Raw genomic sequence first — 20492 nt, 5'->3', positions numbered from 1 at the left:
TGCTTTATTCTGGCTTTTTGAAAAGCAGTTTGTTCCTTCCAAATGATGCAAGAGGACCAGACTATATAAGGACATTCTCACTTATATAGCAAGTTCAAGGCCCTCCTAGGATATGTAACACCTTGTCTTAAAAAAAAAAAATCCATTAAAATCCAGACTTTAACAGTTTGTTTCTTGCTTGTACATAGATGATATTTAAATATCAGTTATCACACCATGTGCAGCTTCTAGGAGAGTGTGAGAGCTGCAGAATAAACCCAGGTACTGGTGCATGCATGCTAAGCATGTACCTTCTCACTATGTAGCTCTTGGTGTTAGAAAATTATCTAAGAAGAAAAACAAATGCTTACAGTGTACAAATAACTTACATCCTCCCCTTTTTCCTATCAATTGATATTTTAATAGGTTTTTAAATCTGAAAATTCAAGAAGGTGAAGCCCATAACATTTTCTGCCCTGCATATGAATGCTTCCAACTTGTGCCTGTAGATGTCATAGAAAGTGTGGTTTCTAAGGAGATGGACAAACGCTACCTGCAGTTTGATATTAAGGTATGGCATTAGTTTATTAAGCCTATGTGTAATTTTAATAAACAAAATAATGTTCTCTTTAGCCTATAGAAAAGGTGGTATTAGTTAAAACTTTGAACCAAAATAGCATTTTATAAATATTAAAGGAAAAATGAAAGCTAACCACCTCCTAAAAGCCCTACTGATACTCTCTATTAATTTGCCTGTACCTTTTTATAACTGATGGATGAAAATAACTTTCAAAGTAGATAGTACCTACTCTTTCCCCAACAATATTTTATATTCCTGAGAGGAATATTTAGAAATAAAATTTTAACTTAGAAATTAATGGTTTTTATCCAAATAACAGTTTAATACAATAAATTATTTTTTACTTATTCTATCCTCTGTTGTCATTTACAAGTTAATAAGAAACATGCAAAAAAACTTTGGTGTCTATGACTCAAAACTTTTATTTCAATTGCTTTGCATAAATTTTTTCTACTATTGTATAATCTTAAAAAAATAGGTCCTCCTCTAGTGTAGAAAGTATTACAATACTGATTTTTTTATATTATCAAGATGACATTTAGAAATTACATTTAATCAAAAAGGTAACAAACCATTTTTAAGTTTGACATTTTTTATGCAGATGATTTCATTTTTACTTTGTTATCACTTACCTGGTTTTTAGATTAAAGAAAAAGAGTTTTGAAAATCATTCTATTACTAAGATAATTGCCACATATTCACTTCCGAAGTATTTACAGTACTTTCCAGTACTATTTTTAGTATTTTTTTAAAGCTGAAATCTTGTGTTTGATTTCATTCTTCTACGTGCTTTTAGTGACTGTGGATATACACTCTGTTCTAGAATTTGCAGCTAAAATTGTCTTGTTTGTTTGTTTTCTTTCTTGCTATGATTTTTAAACAGGCCTTTGTTGAAAATAATCCTGCCATTAAATGGTGTCCTACTGCAGGCTGTGAAAGAGCGGTCAGACTAACAAAACAGGGGTCAAATCCATCTGGTTCTGACACACTCAGCTTCCCCTTGCTAAGAGCCCCTGCTGTGGACTGCGGCAAAGGACACCTCTTCTGCTGGTTAGTATGAGGCAGGCTGGGCTCAGCGTCAATACTTGCTGGCAGTTTTTAAAAAGACTTTGAACTTTAAGTCAGGTGTCTATGTTGCAGTGTACTTGATATTATTTTTAGTAATTTAGGAATGTGTAATAAACAGTTTGTGAGTGTTGTGGGAATTATGTTTCCATCATGCTGAGTCTTTTTTAATGTGATTACATTTTGTAATTGAATTATTCTCCCAATGCCGAATTGCATGTTGTTATATCCATATTATGCATAAGAAAACTCAGTCTCAGAGACATTTCTTAGTGTTGTACAGCTAGGAAATGGCAGAAATGGAACTGGAAGCCCTCTGTTGATGCCAGAGCCCGTTTTCTTGTCCTGTAACAGAATTGCTGCCTGTGGATAAAAGTGTTCATGGTTTCACATGTCTTCATAAACAGTTGCCTTTGGTAGCCATTCTCAGCCAGGGCGGCTTAGGGTTACTAAGTAGTCTTTTCCAGATTTTCATCCTAGACTTGAACGTGTATGGTTTTTAGGTTCTCCCCAAACGAGTTCTCAGGTGAGCACAAAGCGTGGTCCTTGTTAAGAACTTGTGACTGCTGGCTTTATATAGCTTGTGTTTTACTTAGTTTCTAGTGCCTCCCAAGTGCTGAATAAGGTTGAACTGGTGATCAATTAGCATTGTGAAGTGTTCGTAACTCAGCATGCTCACTTGGTTTATCAATAATCAGCATTCTCATTTACTCAGAGTAGATTCAATTAGTAGTTTTATTTAATTCGTTTTTTAAGGTTAATTTATTTGTATGTGTGTATTGTGTATGTGTGTGTGTATATATGGTGCGCATGTGAGGTGAAAGGGCAACTCGCAGGAGCCAGTTCTTTCTCTGCACTTTCTGAGTTCCAGGGATCAAATACAGGTTGTCAGACTTGGCACCATGCGCCTGCACCAATGGCCTTAAATACACTTAAAAATTTAAGATTAAGACTCTATTCTTCTAAGTTGATCTAATCATAGGCTACTAATAGTAAAAAGGCACAGTTAAACTATCTCTACCCCATCGTGTCTATTTCCTGCTGTTACTATAGAAAACACTATGTTGGAGATCAGAGGTCAGCAAATTATTATGTAGACCTAGTTTTAAGAATGAAATTTTATTGGGACACAGTTGTGCCCTTCCATGCAAGTTTATTTGTATTATTTGTATATCTTTCAGAATTATGAACACAAAATTGAGGTGTTACCATAAAGACCATTGATACACACTTAGTTAAAATATTGACTGTTTCACCCTCTATAGAAAAATTTGCTTTCCAGAGTTTGGATATAGTAATTAAGAAAACAATACCATATTACAACTTTTCTGGCTAAATCCAACTGAAAAAATAAAATACCAAAAAAAAAATCTCAGCAATAAGTTCTATTCATATCCCTTAAAGGTAATTTTCAAAAACATTTAAATGGTAAATTTGTCAACATTTGGATAAATGTACCAGTTTACTCATCCTGTTGCCCCAAAATATCAGGCTGGTAATGACCAAGATCCCCAGGAGCTAATAGGCCAAGATCTCAGGCTCTGTTTTGAATTGCATCCCAGTCTATAATCTGTGAAACACTACATGGACTTAAGTCGTATTTGGCAATCAGTTGCTCTCTCTTTTATGCAGGAGGACAACAGAGAACTTCACCAATTTAATTATCATTTTCTAAACATAGGCCTAAGGGGAAGAAAACTCAGTGATGTGAATGAAATGAAATTAGATTTTATGAAGGACAAATTCAAATTTTAGGTTATTTAATCTAGTTGTCTTTCATTGATATTCACTCAACTATATGATTGCTACATAGTTTTCTGAATTTCTTTATTAGTCTACCCTGGCACTGTAGGTATTAATATACAACTCTTTTGCTTCTTAGTCATGTGAGATAAATGTTTTGACTAAATCAGAATTATGTGTAGAAATGATCACACATCTGATGCTCTAATCTTATTTTCACCAAGAAATAAAAACCTCTTGTGAAAGGAAGCTATGCAGGAGAGAACCATCCTGTGAAGAACAGTGAGCACTCTTAGTCACTATCTCTCTGTCCTCTACCTTGATTTTTGAGACAGGATCTCCCACTGACCCAGGAGCTCTCCTTTGTTTAGAGTGTCCAGCAAATCCATATCCTGACTCTGCCTCCCAGCACTGGCATCACAGTTGTGCCTCTTGCCTGCCTGCCTTTCACAAGAGTGCTAGGGATCTGAACTCAGGTCCTCAGGCCCGCTAGCAAGCACTTTACCTATTGAACCCTACAATGATTACAAAAACAAATCCACAGGATAGTTGAACCTAGAATGCTTTCTCCCCTTAACCCCTATAGTTAGAGTTTTTGTGACCTGAGTAAAATTGCCTCCAGGTGGCATCCAAAATTGGAAGGACTTTGACTTTAACCAGTGACTGGCCCCCTCTGTTTCATTGTATTAGATGGAATGTGACACTCTGTAGCTTCTCTGCCCTCTGAACTAGCACAGCGTCTGTCTTATCTTAGATGAGACATTTAAAGATTCATTGCCAGAGGTATTTCTTGACCACCACCATTCACATCTATCAAGACCAGAGCTTTTACATCGTGTGCATGCAATTCTCTTGTCTTGCTCCAGAATGGCCTTAAGCCAAATCACAGGTTTTGCACTGAAATCTGGACACTTACATGGAAGGTTATCCTGTAAGTCAATACACAGTTAAACCCACCTTAGAGTAATTTGCTCAAGTTTCCTGGGAAGGGCTGGGGCATGTAGCTGAGCAGTAGATCATTTACCTACTATGCAGGCAGTCCTAGGCTCAATGCACAAAGATTAAATATTACTGGGAAGATATTCTAAGTAATAACATGGTAGGATTTTTAACCTAATTGTGTGGCAATGGATATTTATTTCCTGAGATTGCACACATGTGCTATCATCCCTAGGATCATGAACCTTAATTACAGTAAGGAATAGTTTATGAGTCATCTTTCTCTAGAGACTTCATAGTCAAGGAGAATCTTTAAAAGTCCTCTGAATAAACTAAAGCTATCCTTTTGGAGGGATAAAATAATGGCATATAATTCTCTTGTACGTTAGCAGTTCCACATATGGAAAGAATGGGTTTTCCCAATTCGCGATCTCTGACTATGCATGGTGACGAGCAACATTTCCCAGGTCTTTACAACCCAGAAAAACAGATTTTTTTTTTAATTTAGCGAATCTCAATCATTACTAAAATATTTAATTACTCTTTTCAGTTCAACTCACTGAATTTCAGTAAAGTACATATTAGTATTCTAGGAGTCACAGAACTTGCATGCAAGCTTGCCTTACTACTGCCAGTACCCCACAATGTGGCTCAGTGATAAATAAGCATCGTCTATTACAGCGGTTCTCAACCTTCCTAGTGCTGCGGCCTTTTCATACCCTTCAGGGTACTCGTATGTGGGTGTGTCTGCATGTGGGCAGACCCGCTTAGACACAGATAGAGGAGCAGTGTCTCAGTCCCTAAGACCCTCAGAAGTATGTTTTCCGATGGTCGTAAGCAACCCCTGTGAAAGGGTTGTTCAGCCCAGAGGTTGAGAATCGCTGACTTAAGTAATTTATACCTTTTCAGTCTTCCTAATGGCAGCAGCGGGAAGCTTGGGTTAAAATGGACTCCTGGAACAGATGGCTTACTGGGCATTAGAGTGCAACAGGGAAACAGAAGCCTTCTCGTCAGCAAGAGTTCCAGAGCCAAACTTTAAGCTCCTTGCCAGTTTATGACTTTTGACAGAATGCTGAACCACTCTGAATGTAAGATGGGGTAGGTAACACCAATATCAAACAGTTGATATGAAAATAAGTCCAGACTGGAGAGATGGCTCCCTGGGCAAAGCGTTTGCTTCACAAGCATGAGGACCTGTGTCAGATACCCAACACCAAATAAAAGCCAGAGGCGGTGCTGCGTGCCTGTGACGTAGCACTGCTCGGGCTTCAGTAAGAGAGCCTGCCTCAGAGGAATAAAGTGGACACTGAGAGCAGAAGGCACCCAGTGGCACGCTCTGGCCTGCCTGCAGTTATTTAGGACATTGCCTAAATAACTCTAGCAAAAGCAAATAATTATAAAAGTGATGATTCCTCCTAAATTCAGTCAGCATAGGTGATGAGTAAGGTTCTGCAATAACATAACTGGAACTTCTAACTTCTTGAAAGAGTTCTTGGTTTTTTCTTTTTCAGAGCCCTTTTCCTACCAAGAGTTGTACATATTGTCACATCTTCAAGAAAGGGCCGTTTGTTGTTTTGCTGATCTTATGTTAGCATCCAAGAGTGAAGGCTTGATAGACAAGCACATTTCCCTTTATAGCCTCTTACCTGTACACTTCCATGGGCAGATCAATCCCATTGACATCTCTAGCCAAGATGCTCGTCTGCACCATATTCTGTGGACATCTTGAGATAACAGTTTCAATAGCTAGCAGACAGCAGTCACCAATTAAAACTTTTCAGGGAGCAAGGTGTGGTAGTGCCTCCTTGTAAACTTAGGAGACTGAGACAGAGGGATCACAGGTTTGAAGCCAGCCAGTTATACAACAAAACTACATCTCAGAAGAAGAAAAAAGTCTTAAGCACGTAATTTATGATGCCAGCAGCACTACTTAGGCAACCTAGATTATCACCCAGCTATTCCATCTTGAAGCCATTTTTACAATCCTTTGAAGTCCAAACCTCTTCTCTGCTGCTTTGTGCACATGACAGCATTAAATAGCAACTGTGGCTCACTTTCTACTTTGTTTTGCAGTACTTCTTGTAGCTTTCTACAAGTGACTCCTCTTACACCCACTCTCAGTATTCATAGGAAACCTCCAAGCTGTTATCACAGTCTTGCTAACTGGGCTGGTGCCGGAAGCAGCAGCAAGCTTGTGTCCTGTGAGAGTCTGGAAAGAAAGAGCTTCTGTCGCTGTCTAATGCTACAGCCTTAGAGCCCTGCACATTGATAAACAGTTATAGCCTTTTGAAGCAATGTTTTATTTTTCTAGATTCTATTTGAAAGCATTGAGTTTTTCCTCCATGGTTTTCTTTTTCCTCTCAGGACATATTCTGACAATAGGACCAAAATACTATTATTAATTCTTCTAAGATATGACAGTGAATATGCTGTTTAATCTCCAGGAGTGGGAAAGAAAACTTAAAGAAACTAACATATTTATGGATTCCACTCATTTCTTTCAGTTGCTACAAATGTATAACCTTTTTTTTTTCTTTCTGCATCCTAGGATTCTTTTTCCTGTTTCTTTGAGATATAATTAACAAGTAGGCTTTTTTTTTTAAATGAATGGTGTGAAGTATAGATTCTGTGTTCCCACATGAATTCTTTTTTTTAATTTCTTTTTTCCTTTTTTTATTATTAATTTATTCATATTACATCTCAGTTGTTAGCCTATCCCTTGTATCCTCCCATTCCTCCCTCCGCTCCCCGCTCCATTCCCCTCCACTCTGTCTGTGACTGAGAGGACCTCCTCCCCCTGTATATGCTCATAGGGTATCGAGTCTCTTCTTGGTGACCTATTATCCTTCGTCTGAGTGCCACCAGGCGTCCCCATCCAAGGGACATGGTCAAACCCACATGAATTCTCAAACACCAATTAGGAACACTGTTTCTATCCATGGCTATAGCGTGTACTTCTGTGTGCTAACAGAGGTGAAAGTCTGTGAAAGTTTGCACTGATCACAGATCTATGTCTGCACCTCAAGACCATATAACACATGCACTTCTGTTTTTATGCAACCAAAGGTTTTTGGGTATCAAGTTGCTACTAAGTACCACTACCACATCTCACCTGTTTGGTGGGTGGGTGGTTGGGTGGTTTATGAGACAGGGTTTCTCTGTAGCCCTGGCTGTGTTGGAACTCATTCTGTAGAGCAGGCTGGCCTTGAAGTCTCAGAGATCCTCTTGCCTCTCCCTCTGCCTCCTGAATGTTGGCATTAAAGGTGTCACTACCATGCCCAGCCTCACCTCTTACCTTTTTCAAAACTTTTTCAAGATCTCCAGAGACTCTGTGACCTTGAAATAGCTGTTCTTCCTCTTCCTCTCCCCAGAAACCACTGATAATTGTTGCTGTGTTTCTTTCTCTGTGAATTAACCTACTCTACATTTAGTAGCAGTGAAGTCCTGCAGTTTTTATCTTTCTCCTTAAATCTGGCTTATTTCCCTTAACAGCATGGACGTCATTTGTCAAAGCACTTGGTCCTAAGCTGACGCACTGTAGAGCCTCTGAGAAGTGGACCCTAGCTTGGGAGTGTTGTAGAGCCTCTGAGAAGTGAGCCCTAGCTTGGGGAGTGAGCTGAAGTATGAAGTAAAATCAGTGCCAGCACTTTTTAATATAGTGAAATATTATCTCTTATTTATCAACAAAACAAACTTAACCATTACAAATAAGATCTTTATCTAAGAAGGTGGTAGCGGTGGCACTAATATGTCCAAATTTGTAGTTTCTCTCCTTTATGACACTTTCTAGTACACAGTATAGCACCATGGTGAATCAAAATGTGTGATTTTATAAATGGTTTAAGATTCTAATATAGTCATAGAAAGAAAATATACCTAATTGAGTTACAAATGGTAAGTTGATGTTTTCAGTTACTTATATCTAATTTCTGAAATTCTGTAAAAGTAACTTTTGGTTGACTGAACTGGCAGTTACCAGAGAATTTGGAAATAAATATAAAAAAGTGCTTGCTGGGTAGCAGGTGTCTGTAACCTCAGCATTGCAGGCTGCAGTAAGTGGACACAGGTAGATCAAACCAGAATAGTTATTTACAACAGTGCTTCTCAGACTATAAAATAAAGGAGGGTCACATGGCAGTCTGCACATCTTGTCAGACCTGCTCTCCAGCTCTGACAAGCCTCTAAGACAATGGCAGTACTGCTAACAAAGAACATACCTCAAGTAGCAAGAAGTAGAAGTCTGAATAAGGCCAAAAACCAGTTAATAAAGGGGTTTTGTAGCTCCCAAATCTGTAAACTTAAGTTATGCTAAATAATTTAATTGGAACTTTAAAAATGTATAACCATTCTGGTTTTTAAAAATTGGACTGAAGTTGTCTAGCTTTGGACTCTCATTTTCAAATTCTCTTTTGAAATGCTTCATATCTCATTTGTACCTTAGTTTTTTCAATTTTAAACTTGGATGCATATTTACCATCCATGTTTTTCATCCAGATAGAGATGAGGAATAATTTTCAATGGCTTTTCTGGGTTCTTTTCTTAGGGAGTGCCTTGGTGAAGCCCACGAGCCTTGTGACTGCCAAACATGGAAAAATTGGCTACAAAAAATAACTGAAATGAAGCCAGAAGAACGTAAGTGGAAATTTTATATAGCTGGGCTGCATATTTCCTATAGGCATTCAAAAGATAGGCATATTCCTCATATCTTCATTTAAGAGGAATTTTCAATTTTACTAATGGCAGACCTCATGTTTAGCATGGCCTCTCACTTAGATCCTTTTGGAGGTGGCAAAATACAGAGCAAAATCCTAGGGATCTCTTCTCTTGTAACAAATTGCCTCGGGTGCAACTAAGGGTCATGTTTAACCCTCCCATGAGGAACCCTACTTTATGGGACAAAAGTTATGGTCTGTAGTAAGAAAAAGCTTATTTCCCTAAGACTTGCAATGATGAATAGAAGAAATTAATTTCTTGCTACTATGCAGTTCTATCTATTTATTTAAACATTGAGGTTTCCTTTTTTCCCATTTTTTCTTTTTTATGAAAATAGATTCTGTCATACAGTACGTACCGACCACAGTTTCCCCTCGTGCTCTCCGCCCAGCCTCCCCGCCTCCCCTTCCTTCTTCCCTCCATTTCCTTTCAGAAACGAGCACAACACACAAGGACAGTAAGACAAGGCAAAAGCCTTTGTGCCAAGGCAGGAGAGGGCAACCCAGTAGGAGGAAAAGAGTCAGAGACACCCACTCCCAAAACACCTAAGCTACACAACCACAGTGTGCATGCAGGGCACCTGGTGCAGACCATGCCAGCCCCATGCTTGCCACTTCCATCTCTGTGAGCTCTGCTTAGTTGATTCAGATACTGAGACTTGTATAAATACATTATCTCTGCTCTGTCATAAAAGGATATGAAGTGATGTTAGCACTCCCGTTTTACAGATAACATGACACTTGGGTTGAGTGTGACATAAGGCATATGTCAAGTGATAGAATAGATTTGAATTTCTGAAGGATTCCTTTTTACATTCTTTCCAATAGCAATTCTCATATTTAACAAATAAATATATTTTCTTTGAAAATGATGTAAGCCAAGATTTAGTGAGGGTCTTCTTACATGTTTTAGAAAACGGAGTTAGTTTGAGGTGTTGCAAATCAGGATCAAGAATTCACTTGGTGAACCTATACTTCAGAGCAAGGCATATAGTAAATATGACATCAGCCTGTAGGGAGGGCAGAGTCTAGGAGGAGCTATCATATTATTATGTAGCATATGATAACATACAGGTAAGGAAACATGAGAACAACTAACTGGGATTGAAGGAAGAAAGAACATCACAGGGTCTTCCTGAAGGTAATGAACATGAATTGAGTGTGGGCTTCTCTGCAGAGGCAAAGGTGTAGGCGTGTATGCTTGCATCAGAAGTGTCCCTTGCAGAAATAGACTGGCAGCCCTGAGACCTTTGGGCTTGTGTATGGGGGAGAATTTCCCAATGCCATTGATATTGTAGATTCCTGAAGTTCGTGTTGCTTGTTAAGTTGGAATGTCACTTACTTCTTAGTAGAATAAGCCATGGAGTACATTGTTTAAGTGGAGACATATATTTATTAATATTTTTATCAGAAGAGCTAATAACTGTAAAAGAGTATCCTGAAGGGCAGATAAACCAGTGGGTGACAAGTTGAGGTTTTAAATTTGTGTCACAAGATAGATCATTATACCATTAGTCAGAATTAGCAAGTTCAGATAAAGGAAAAAGAATGTCCTTGATAATGTGTCGTAGCTGGAGGATAAATGGTTGGAGATGTCCAGTGGAATTCTAGAATTACTTGCCTCAAGCTTGGTAGAAAAGTTAATGGTTTGTTTATTTTAAGTGAGGTCTTCCTTATTTAAGTACTGTTTGTGTTAGAATATGAAATTTAGAGCTGGAGAGATGGCTCAGGTTAAGGGCACTGCTTGCTCTTCCAAAAGTCCTGAGTTCAGTTCCCAGCAACCATACTGAAAGGAGGGTTAGTAGAGTGATGACTGTGAGATGCTTACTTAGGCTGCTCAAGCCATGGTGTAGGTGACATGGTAGGAGGTGAGAGCATCCTATTTGAGACTACTGCATCCTCAGGAGAGGCTGTGAAGGCTTACCAAGATGAGTGATTCAAGTAGGCTTAAGTGGACAAGAGAGTTTAAAGAAAATGCAGTGTCGTTGTTTTAAATCTAGCATGCTTCCTAGTTGCCTAGAAGATTGCTATGCTACAAGATGTAATTAGTCTAGCATAGTATTTATTCTAAAAGAGCAGATGGACTAAATATGTGGTTTGATATGTAAAGAAAGTATTGGGAAAATATTTTTAAATATTTTAGTTGCTTTCTATTGCTGTGATAAAGCACCATGAGCATGCAAGAGAATGAAGAGTTTATTTGTGCTTAGGGTTCCAGAGAGCTAAATGTGCATAATGGCATATCATGTCAGCTAGCACCAGACGTGGCAGTTGGAGCACCAAGCTCAGTTTGCATCCTGCCAACACATAAGCAAAGAGAATGAACTGGGAATAGGACAAGGCCTTAGGTCTCAAAGCCTGCCCCAGTGACAACTTCCTCTAGCTAAGCCTCCCCAAACAGTGCCATGAAGGAAACATTGCTGATTAAGACCACCACAGCAAACTTGGAGGGAATGTTGCATGTTCCTTGTCCAGTGGAAGCCGGGATGCAGCTTTCTTGAGTCATCACCCATGCCTGCCAGGCCTTTCAGGTGACGCAGCTGCCTTTGCTCCTATGCTTTGTCACCTATGCTCCTGTAAGTGATTGCCCCATAAGTGCATTGGTTCATCACACTGTACCTGAGTGGATACTATTGTTACTTTGTCTTCTTTATTAAATGCAAATAGACTCCTTCCTAGGAAATGCCATGTAATCCATTGTGTAACCAGCTCATTTGGCTTTCTAACCTTCACTCACATAGTTTAACCAGTATTGTTTGGTGACGTGCTGTCTCTTTCCCAGAATGTATTTTTACCTTCTTTGTCAAAATCAGGTGTCCATAGATACGTGGTTTTATGTCTGGGTCTTTAAATTCAATTCCATTGATCAACATATCTGTTTTTGGGCCAATACTGTGCTATTATTATTGTTGTTGTTGTTATTGTTGTTGTTGTTGTTATTATTATTACTATTATTATAGCTCTGTGGTGCAACTTGAGATTAGAAATGGGGATAGCTCCAGGAGTTCTCTTATTATTCAGGATTGTTTTAGCTGTCCTGGGTTTTGTGTGTATATGTACTTCATATGAAGCTGAAAATTGTCCTTTCAAGATCTGTGAAGAATTGCATTGGAATTTTAATGGGAGGTTGCATTGACTCTGTCGATGCTTTTGGTAGAATGGCCATTTTACTGTATTAATCCTACTGACACAGGAGCATGAGAGATCTTCTTCTGATATCTTCTGTATCTTTCTTCAATGTCTTCAAGTTTTTGTCATACAACTCTTCTGCTTTCTTGATTAGTTACTATTTGGGGATTTGTAATTGGTATTACTTGTTGTATAATGTTTCCTGGGAAGATATAAACAGATGTCTATTCAGTCCAGACAGGGCATCTGTGACAGACCAAAGAAACATTTCCACCCAGTCTAGCTCAGTGAACCAGTGTTTTAGTTTTGGTTTGGTTTGGGGAGGGGGTTACTTACAGGAGCATGGAGGGCTAAAGGCAAATAAATAATATATGTATATATATGTGTGTATGTATATATGAGAAAGTTTGCTCCAGCTTATGCTGACTTAAAAGCTATGTTCCTGGAGTTCCTGAGTAGCTTGAAGACAGCTCAGCTGCCTGGAGAGTCTTCTCCCCAATAGTTGTTACTCTAATATAACCTCGAGGACAGGGCCTTGTGAATCTTGTAACGTTTCAGGAGTTCCTAGAACCTTGTACATTTCATCTTCCTCCTGAATTGCCTTCCTCCAGAGTCTGTGTTTCAGTTAGGACAGCACAACCCGGCCCCTTACCATATTAAAGCTGAGTCAGTTACTCCAGGCCCGCAGATAAGTTTCTACTGTGGAAGGAGAGGTCAGATCCCTGGCTTGAGAAGAGGGCACTGGTGAGCTTGGAAAATATGAATACCCTTGCACATGATCAGGGTCCTGTGGTAAGAGGAACAAGAAAGTGTGAGATTTGCAAGTAGGGTACATGATAAATTAAAATTTTGCCTTTGAGTTGTCCAAATAAGATTTTGATTCAGAAAGATGGAAAGAATTTTCACCTGGGATTACCTAACAGAGAAGAACCAACACCAAGGTGGCACTGAAAGTCCCAGGTTCCAAGAGAAGCCCAGGAGTTGGCTCATTACACTTGTGCCACATTCAAGGGTCGCTTGCAGACCACTCTACACAAACCTATGAAGTTGAGGCTTAAAGTGTACGATAGCGAGCAATTCTAATACTAAAGTAGAATTCAGTCACTGAATGTGTAAAAATGATATCCTGAAGAAAAAAAGTAAGTAAATGTCATTATAGGCTTACATAGGGCTTTGTATAGCAAGTACTTTTCATTGCAAACCAAAAAAAAAAAAAAAAGAACATTCACATAAGCATTTTTAAAATATTTATTTATTTATATGAGTGTTCTATTTACAGGTATGACAGAAAAGGGCACCAAACCCCATTATAGATGGTTGTGAGCCACCATGTGGTTGCTGGGAATTGAACTCAGGACCTCTGGAAGTGCAGCCAGTACTCTTAACCGCTGAGCCATCTCTCCAGCCCCCACATAAGTATTTTAAAGACAAATTTTTGCCATCTTATCCCGGCTGACTTCAAGTTGATGCTCTTCCTGCCCCAGCCTAAGTAGCTGAGATTCAGGCACATCACCACACTCAGCTCTCATAAGCATTTTTTTTTTTTTTACCAAATTTATAAGTTCATGAGGTTCCCCCTCCCCCGCCGCCTTGGACCCAATTTTCTAGTCCTTTAATGGTGAAATTCAAAAGAAGTGAAACCATCAAATGAGTGAGGAGAAAGTATTAGAAATATACTAAAAATCAGTTCAGAGGATTCTATATAAACAATTGATTAGTCTTCTTTTTTTTTTACATTTAATTTAACTTTAATTTACGTGCGTTGCTGTGAGAGTGTCAGATCATAGAGTTACAGATAGTTGTGAGCTGCTATGTGGGTGCTGGGAATTGAACCCGGGTCCTTTGGAAGAGCAGGCAGTGCTCTTAACCACTGAGCCATCTCTCCAGCCCCAATTAGTCTTTTTGTTTTGTTTTGTTTTGGTTTTGGTTTTGGTTTTTCGAGACAGGGTTTCTCTGTGTAGCCTTATCTGTCCTGGACTTACCTTGTAGACCAGGCTGGCCTCTCATAGCGATCCACCTGCCTCTACCTCTCAAGTGCTGGGATTAAAGGCATGCGCCACCACGCCCGGCTCCCAATTAGTCTTTTAAAGTACTAAATTGATTCTGTTGTATTTAATCAGAGCAAGAAGTGGGTATATATTGTCTATAATAAAATGGTAAATTTAAAATTTAGCAGACCATTTATATATTCTCTAAATGATTGATGATAGAACAGAATTCAAATGATTTATTTCAAGCCAGTCTTTAAAAGCAGCTTCCAAGCCAGGCATGGTAGTGCATGCCTATAATCCCAGCACTCAGGGAGGCAGAGGCAGGGGGAGTGTGGTCAGTTTGAGACTGCCCTGGTCTACAAAGCCAGTCCAGGAAAGCCAAGGCTGCACAGAGAAGCCCTGTTTCCAGGGAGTTGGGAGGGATCAGCTTTCAAGTATGTGTATGTGCCTTAGTCTGTATGCAAGTGCATATGGAGAGATGTGCATGTCTGTGTGCACCAGCTGTATACATTTTGGTTTAACTAAACCAGCTTAGGTTCTGCTATGCTCTGACACTATTAAATGAAGCTTATATTTCTTACCATGAGATGTGAACACATCAAATTCTTAAGAAAACAAGATCAAGCTGTATTAGTCATGTAACTGTGCTGAGTGGAAGCGTTTGAAAGTCAGCATGGGTAAGAAGACTCCCTGAACAGGAATGCATCACAAGTGTTCAGAAGGATGAGTTCAAAGACGTGGATGTGCAGAGAGCAGATTCAGAGCACTGAGTGTGAATGCATTTCCCCAGAGGTTTCATCGTGATAGCAGTTGGTCCATTCCTAAGTATCATTGCCATTGTATAACCTCCTAGAATGCAGTTGGAAGCGAGCTTTCTCTCTAAGAGCAGAAGAACAGCGTTATGTTGGACATCACACAGCAGCTTTGTTTCAGTGGCTTTGTGCTTTCTTTATTATAACAATGAACAATACGGATCATAAGAATATGCTAGAGCCTCTAAACTAAAAATAATGTTGATGTTGAAAAGAGAAGAAAGGCCCCTTCTTTTCAACAAGAATGAGATGTTTTAAATATGTTTAGGCTTTACAGCATTGCATCCACAGCTCGACCACACTGCTATACTGAGTTCCTGCTCACATTCTCAGGTGACTTCTCCCCACCAGCCATTTTCTCCTATGGAGAAACTGACATGGCCCAATCACCCCGCTACTGCTGTTGCTTCTTTTTGCTGTGAGAATTAAAAGCCAGTATTTTTACAGCCAAAAACAGGGGCTGCAGTGTTGTGGATACAAACATGTATAGATAGCTTTCAGGGTCAGGACAGCAAGACAGCCAGCCCCTGTCTGCTGCAAGGTTCCGTGGAAGCTACTCCTAATACCCCACCCCTCTGGTTCACATACAGAGCCACTTCCTACAGGCCAGTCACCCCCAACCTCTGTCCTCCTTTCTTTATTATACCTGAGGATTGGGTAAATGTTCCTTTTAAAAAACAGTCTGGTTTCTCACTTGCTTTGGACAGTACAGCTGAAACCTTGCTATACCTTCTTTTAGAAAGTGCATGCAATCAGAGCCTTGACTCGGGTGGGCCACTTAGAATGATTCTTAAGTGACTTTCCTGACCTCATTTTCTCTGCAGAAGAAGTAAGACTTCCCAATGCAGTTAGAGGAAGAAAAGAAAACAAAACCTAAAGATTCCTGTCGTTCTTACAGGAAAAACAAAATTTAAATTTTACTTTTCAAATTGCTAGGGGGCAGTTAAAATTAGACTCCTTAAAAACTATGGCATTTCTTAAGATGACAGATCTCAAATGATAACAGTAAATTGAATTTAAGAAGAAACTTATAAAGTTGTTATGGGGCAACTACTGAGCCACACATCACTAACCTAGGAGAAGCTTGCCAAGTTAAGGAATGAGGCAGGTCATGAAGGCCTTCACACTGCTTACTAAAGTGATTTGGTTTTGTCTTGTAGCCCTCTGTCAGAGGGAAGCAAATGAAAGATCTTAAGCATAATTTTTTCAAAAGATCACTGTGTAGGCAGTATTATTGAGAGTAGAAGGGAGAAGGAACAGGGAAGAAAGGTTGTCTAGGCAAGACATATGGAGGGCCTTCACTGAAACAACAGAAAGGTGGGGATAGAGAGGAAAGGAAGAGCAAGAGTGAATTAGTGATGTGCTAGAGTGAGCTAGCCAGAGGGAACTGAAGCCAGTCCTCCTCAGGGACTGAGACTGAACTCTCTAGATGGCTCACAAGCATGGGTAAATGAAGAGGAGCAGATCTGGAGAGGTGATGCGTAGTTGTAGGCATATTCCACTGCATCTGTTTATCTGAAATAACCATAGATTTTAAAAGAAGAATTGCAGCACTGGGGGCTGAGAGCCAGAATCTGAATTTGCAGGTGCCTGGACTGTACATCGCATGCTGTCTCAGAGCAGATAGTGGTGTTAATGCTTTCTACTAAGAATTCCTTATAACTTTGTTTGCAACTAATCTGTTTTAAGAAATTATAGTTTAGGGGCTGGAGAGATGGGTCAGTGGTTAGGAACACTTTTTGCTTCTGCAGAGGTTCTGGATTTGGTTCTCAAACTCGCAAGGTAACTCACAACACCTACAACTCCAGTTCCAAGGGTTGCAACTCTCTTTTCTGACATCTGCAGGCTCCAGGCAGGTACATACATGCTGGAAAAATATAAACATAAAGGCCTAAAAAAATTACAGTAGAAAGAAATTTATAGTCTAATATAGTGGTCTTCAACCTTCCTAATGCTGTGACCTTGTAATACAGTTCTGGGCACTTGTATGTGGCATGCCTAGCTGTGGGCAGACCCGCCTGGAGACAGGTAGAGCAGCAGTGTCCCAGTTCCTAAGGTCATTCAGAATACGTTTTTCTGGTAGTCTTAGGTGACCCCCGTGAAAGGGTCATTTGACCGCCAAGTTGAACACCACTATTGTAAGGTAATCATTCTTTCCATGATTTTTTTGAATGTAGTAGTCACTTTAAACAAAGTGCATACTCTTTTAAAAACAAAACGAATCCCTTTGGTTCTTCCCCAGCTTATTTGTATAGATTTACAGAGACATTTCTTTTCTAAAAATTTTGGAACAGAACTCCTTGTATACTATTGAAGATGAAGCAGTTTTCAACAGACACTAATAGGAAAAATAAATGCATGATTACAATGGAGAGACAGCCTGAAAAGAAAAATCTAGTTCCCTCTCACCTGGAATTGTGTCTTAAATCATGTGTTCTGATGTCTTTGTTCAATACCTCAAAGTTGTTGGAGTCAGCGAAGCCTATGAGGATGCTGCCAATTGTCTGTGGCTGTTAACCAACTCCAAGCCTTGTGCGAACTGTAAGTCTCCAATACAGAAGAATGAGGGCTGCAATCACATGCAGTGTGCCAAGGTGAGATGCAGACATGTGTGCATGCTTTGTAGTTAGCACCTTAGTTTGGTTTATACTACAGAACAAGATCGTATTCTGCTAATATCAACTAATAAGTAATTTGGATCATTACTACATTGAGAACTTAAAATGCCTACAGAGACCCACTTGGCTGAAACCTTTATGGGACTGAAGTGAAGTCTGTGCTCTCCCTATTTCATTGTAGAAAAAGAAGCTACCATACTTTTCAAAAAATCTTAACTTAGATTTAAGTTAACGTTTTTAATAATTCATGCCTCTGTTTCAGTGTTTAGTTTTAATACTATAGAAATGCTCTCATTTTTCTCTTTATCAAAAGGACTATGCATTTTAAGTGATATTTTAAAATATTAGGATAATGTAATTTTTCTCATTTAGAATGTGAAAGAAATTGAAATAGCTAAGACTAATAAAATGTTAACTTTGCTCTAAGATTTACTTGATTTTTTTTTCACCTTAAGGCAATGCTAGTGATCAGTATATTATAACTTGCAAAAGAATGGAAGTTACAGAATTATCTTACATGTGTATGTTACAGTAAAATTAAAGATACAGGTTTCTTGAAGCGCAGTGATTCCCTAAGTAGGAGAAGGAAAAAACCTACTATCGTTTTCTGAGAAAATTACTTGAAGTGCTTATTAGTTCAGCTAAGAACTGGACAATTTTTTTTCTAATTATGGTCTCCTCTCCAAGTGTCTATTTGTTTTGTTCTTAGAAATTGTGGTGTAGACTTCCTAAACGTACACAGTAGCAACTGGCTGTTGAGGTAGCCACCAGTATTACCTTTCTGTCCTTCATGGCATAGTAGTGACTACTTGATAAATATGGATCACTGGAAAACATTTTCATGAATCAGTCAGACTGATAGTAAAAGGGTACTAACTTAAACAGGTTTTGCTTGAGATTCTCTGGGATTAAGACAAATGTTTATTTACAAGATCTGTAAATGTAGGAACCTTATTCAGTATACTATTTGGGTTGTTCAAATTGATAACATAAACTAAGTTGGCTGTGGTAGTGCATGGCTGTAATCCCAGCACTCTGAGGCAGAGGCAGGTCTACACTAGCTCTAGACTGACTAGTTAGAGCTGCACAACGAGACCCTGCCTCCAAAAAGAAAGAAAAATGGAAAGATAGTAGTTTGTTTTTTGTTGTTGTTGTTTGTTTGTTTGTTTTTATGTTTGTTTGGTTGGTTTTTTTTTTTTTTTTGAGCCAGGGTTTATCTCTGTACCCTTGGCTGAACTCGATTTGTAGACCAGGCTGGCCTCAAACTCACAGTGATCCACTTGCCTCTGCCTCCCAAGTGCTGGGATTACAGGTGTGTGCCACTGTGCCCATCTAAAAGGTAGTATTCTTATTTTGACATAGAAAACTTACCTGGACAATAACCTCAGTGCACACAGTAGAGTGTTTTTCAGTTATGTTTTATTAAATAAAACAACATATCATGAAAAGTTGAATCCATGCTGTAGCACAAACAACTTCATAACCTGCCTAGGCTGCTGATCCTTCAATGTAGATTATGATTTAATAGACAATTTGCATTGTCAGAAATCCAGTGTAAAGCATTTTAAAAGAATGACATGTTTGTTCTTCTGATAACTAATTTATTTTTTTAAAAAACACTTTTTCATTTCCCTTTAGAAAATGTTTAATTTTTAACTAGAGTGCTGTATCACAACCCTACCCATCCCACCCCTCCCCACCCCTTTTGTCCTCTCATTCCTCCATGGTTTGACAGGGGCACTCAGGAGGCCCGGGCAGCTAAGGCATCTTTTTCTCTAGACGCACTGAGCATCCTTGTTTGACTCCAGGCGCCTCCTGTTGTCCCTGCTTGGACTTCTGAGTCCCTGAGAGCTTTGGCCTCTGATGGGAGAAGAAAGAGCTGAAGGCTTTCAGCTGGAGGGTCACCAGCTCCCTCTCCTGAGACCCCAGCAACAACCTGACATGTCTAGTGGCCAAGGGGGCTGCTGGCCCCTGCTATTAGTCACCTGCCACCATCCAATGCTTCTTGAGGTCTAGTATTCAATCTTAGGGGAACAGAAAGATGGATCAGAAATTAAGTGTTTGCTGTGCAGTAATGAGGACTGGACTTCAGAGCCCAGCACCCATAGAACAAGCCAGGCATCCTGCAAATGCCTGTAACTCCAGCTCCAAGGAATCCAACATCTTCTGGCTTCTTCACCTGCACAGAACCTTGTACCTATACAGGGATGCACACCCAAGCACACATATATGTGTATATTACTAACATAGACACATACACACATTTAAATAAATAAAGTAAATCTTTTGTAAATGTATCATTCTCTCATACAGTATCCCAACCACAGCCTCCCCTCCCTCCACGCCTTCCAGTCACCATCCCATACCTTCCCTCCCCCCATAGCCACTGCTCCTCTGTGTCAGTTCAGAAAAGAGCAGGCCTCCCAGGGATAGCAACCAAACATGGCATAACAAGATTCAATGAGAGTGGCACAAACCCTCATCAGTGCTGGATGAAGCAACCCAGTAGGAGGGAAAGGGTCCCAAGAGCAGGCAAAAGACTCAGAGACACCCCCAGCCCACTGTTAGAAATCCCACAAACACCCCTAGCTAAATAACTACAGAATGCATGCTGAGGATCTGGCGCAGACCCATGCAGGCTCTGTGATTGCCACCTCAGTCTCTGTGAGCCCCTGTGAGCCTTGCTGAGTTGGTTCAGTGGGCCATGTTCTTCTGGTTTCTTCAGCCCTTACAGCTCCTACAGTCCTTCTTTCTCCTCTTCCAAGCTCTGAAGGGAAGGGCCCAGTGGAAATCTCCTATTTGAGCTCTCTCTCTCCACCTAATGTTTGGCTGTGGGTCTTAGCATTCGTCAGCTGCCAAAGAAAGTCTCACGGATGACCATTGGGCTAACCACTGGTCTATGAGTATAGCAAAATATCACTAGC

At 39.7% G+C, this 20492-nt stretch overlaps 1 protein-coding gene across 3 annotated transcripts in view; it reads left to right on the top strand.

The window, feature by feature from the left end:
- Nucleotides 1–20492, top strand: part of ANKIB1 (ankyrin repeat and IBR domain containing 1) — a 95339-nt gene that overhangs the window by 57760 nt on the left and 17087 nt on the right. For all 3 annotated transcript variants that reach the window (XM_084786063.1, XM_084786062.1, XM_084786064.1), the window contains 4 exons: nucleotides 406–550; nucleotides 1443–1609; nucleotides 8850–8938; nucleotides 17414–17544. In XM_084786063.1, the coding sequence (XP_084642189.1) occupies nucleotides 406–550; nucleotides 1443–1609; nucleotides 8850–8938; nucleotides 17414–17544 (532 nt within the window). The remainder of the gene's footprint in view (nucleotides 1–405; nucleotides 551–1442; nucleotides 1610–8849; nucleotides 8939–17413; nucleotides 17545–20492) is intronic.

The sequence above is a fragment of the Acomys minous genome (genome assembly GCF_964271855.1).
Source record: "Acomys minous genome assembly, chromosome: 6".
Taxonomy (NCBI): domain Eukaryota; kingdom Metazoa; phylum Chordata; class Mammalia; order Rodentia; family Muridae; genus Acomys; species Acomys minous.
The sequence above is the reverse complement of the archived record's forward strand: the minus strand, read 5'-3'. Positions and strand labels throughout refer to the sequence as shown.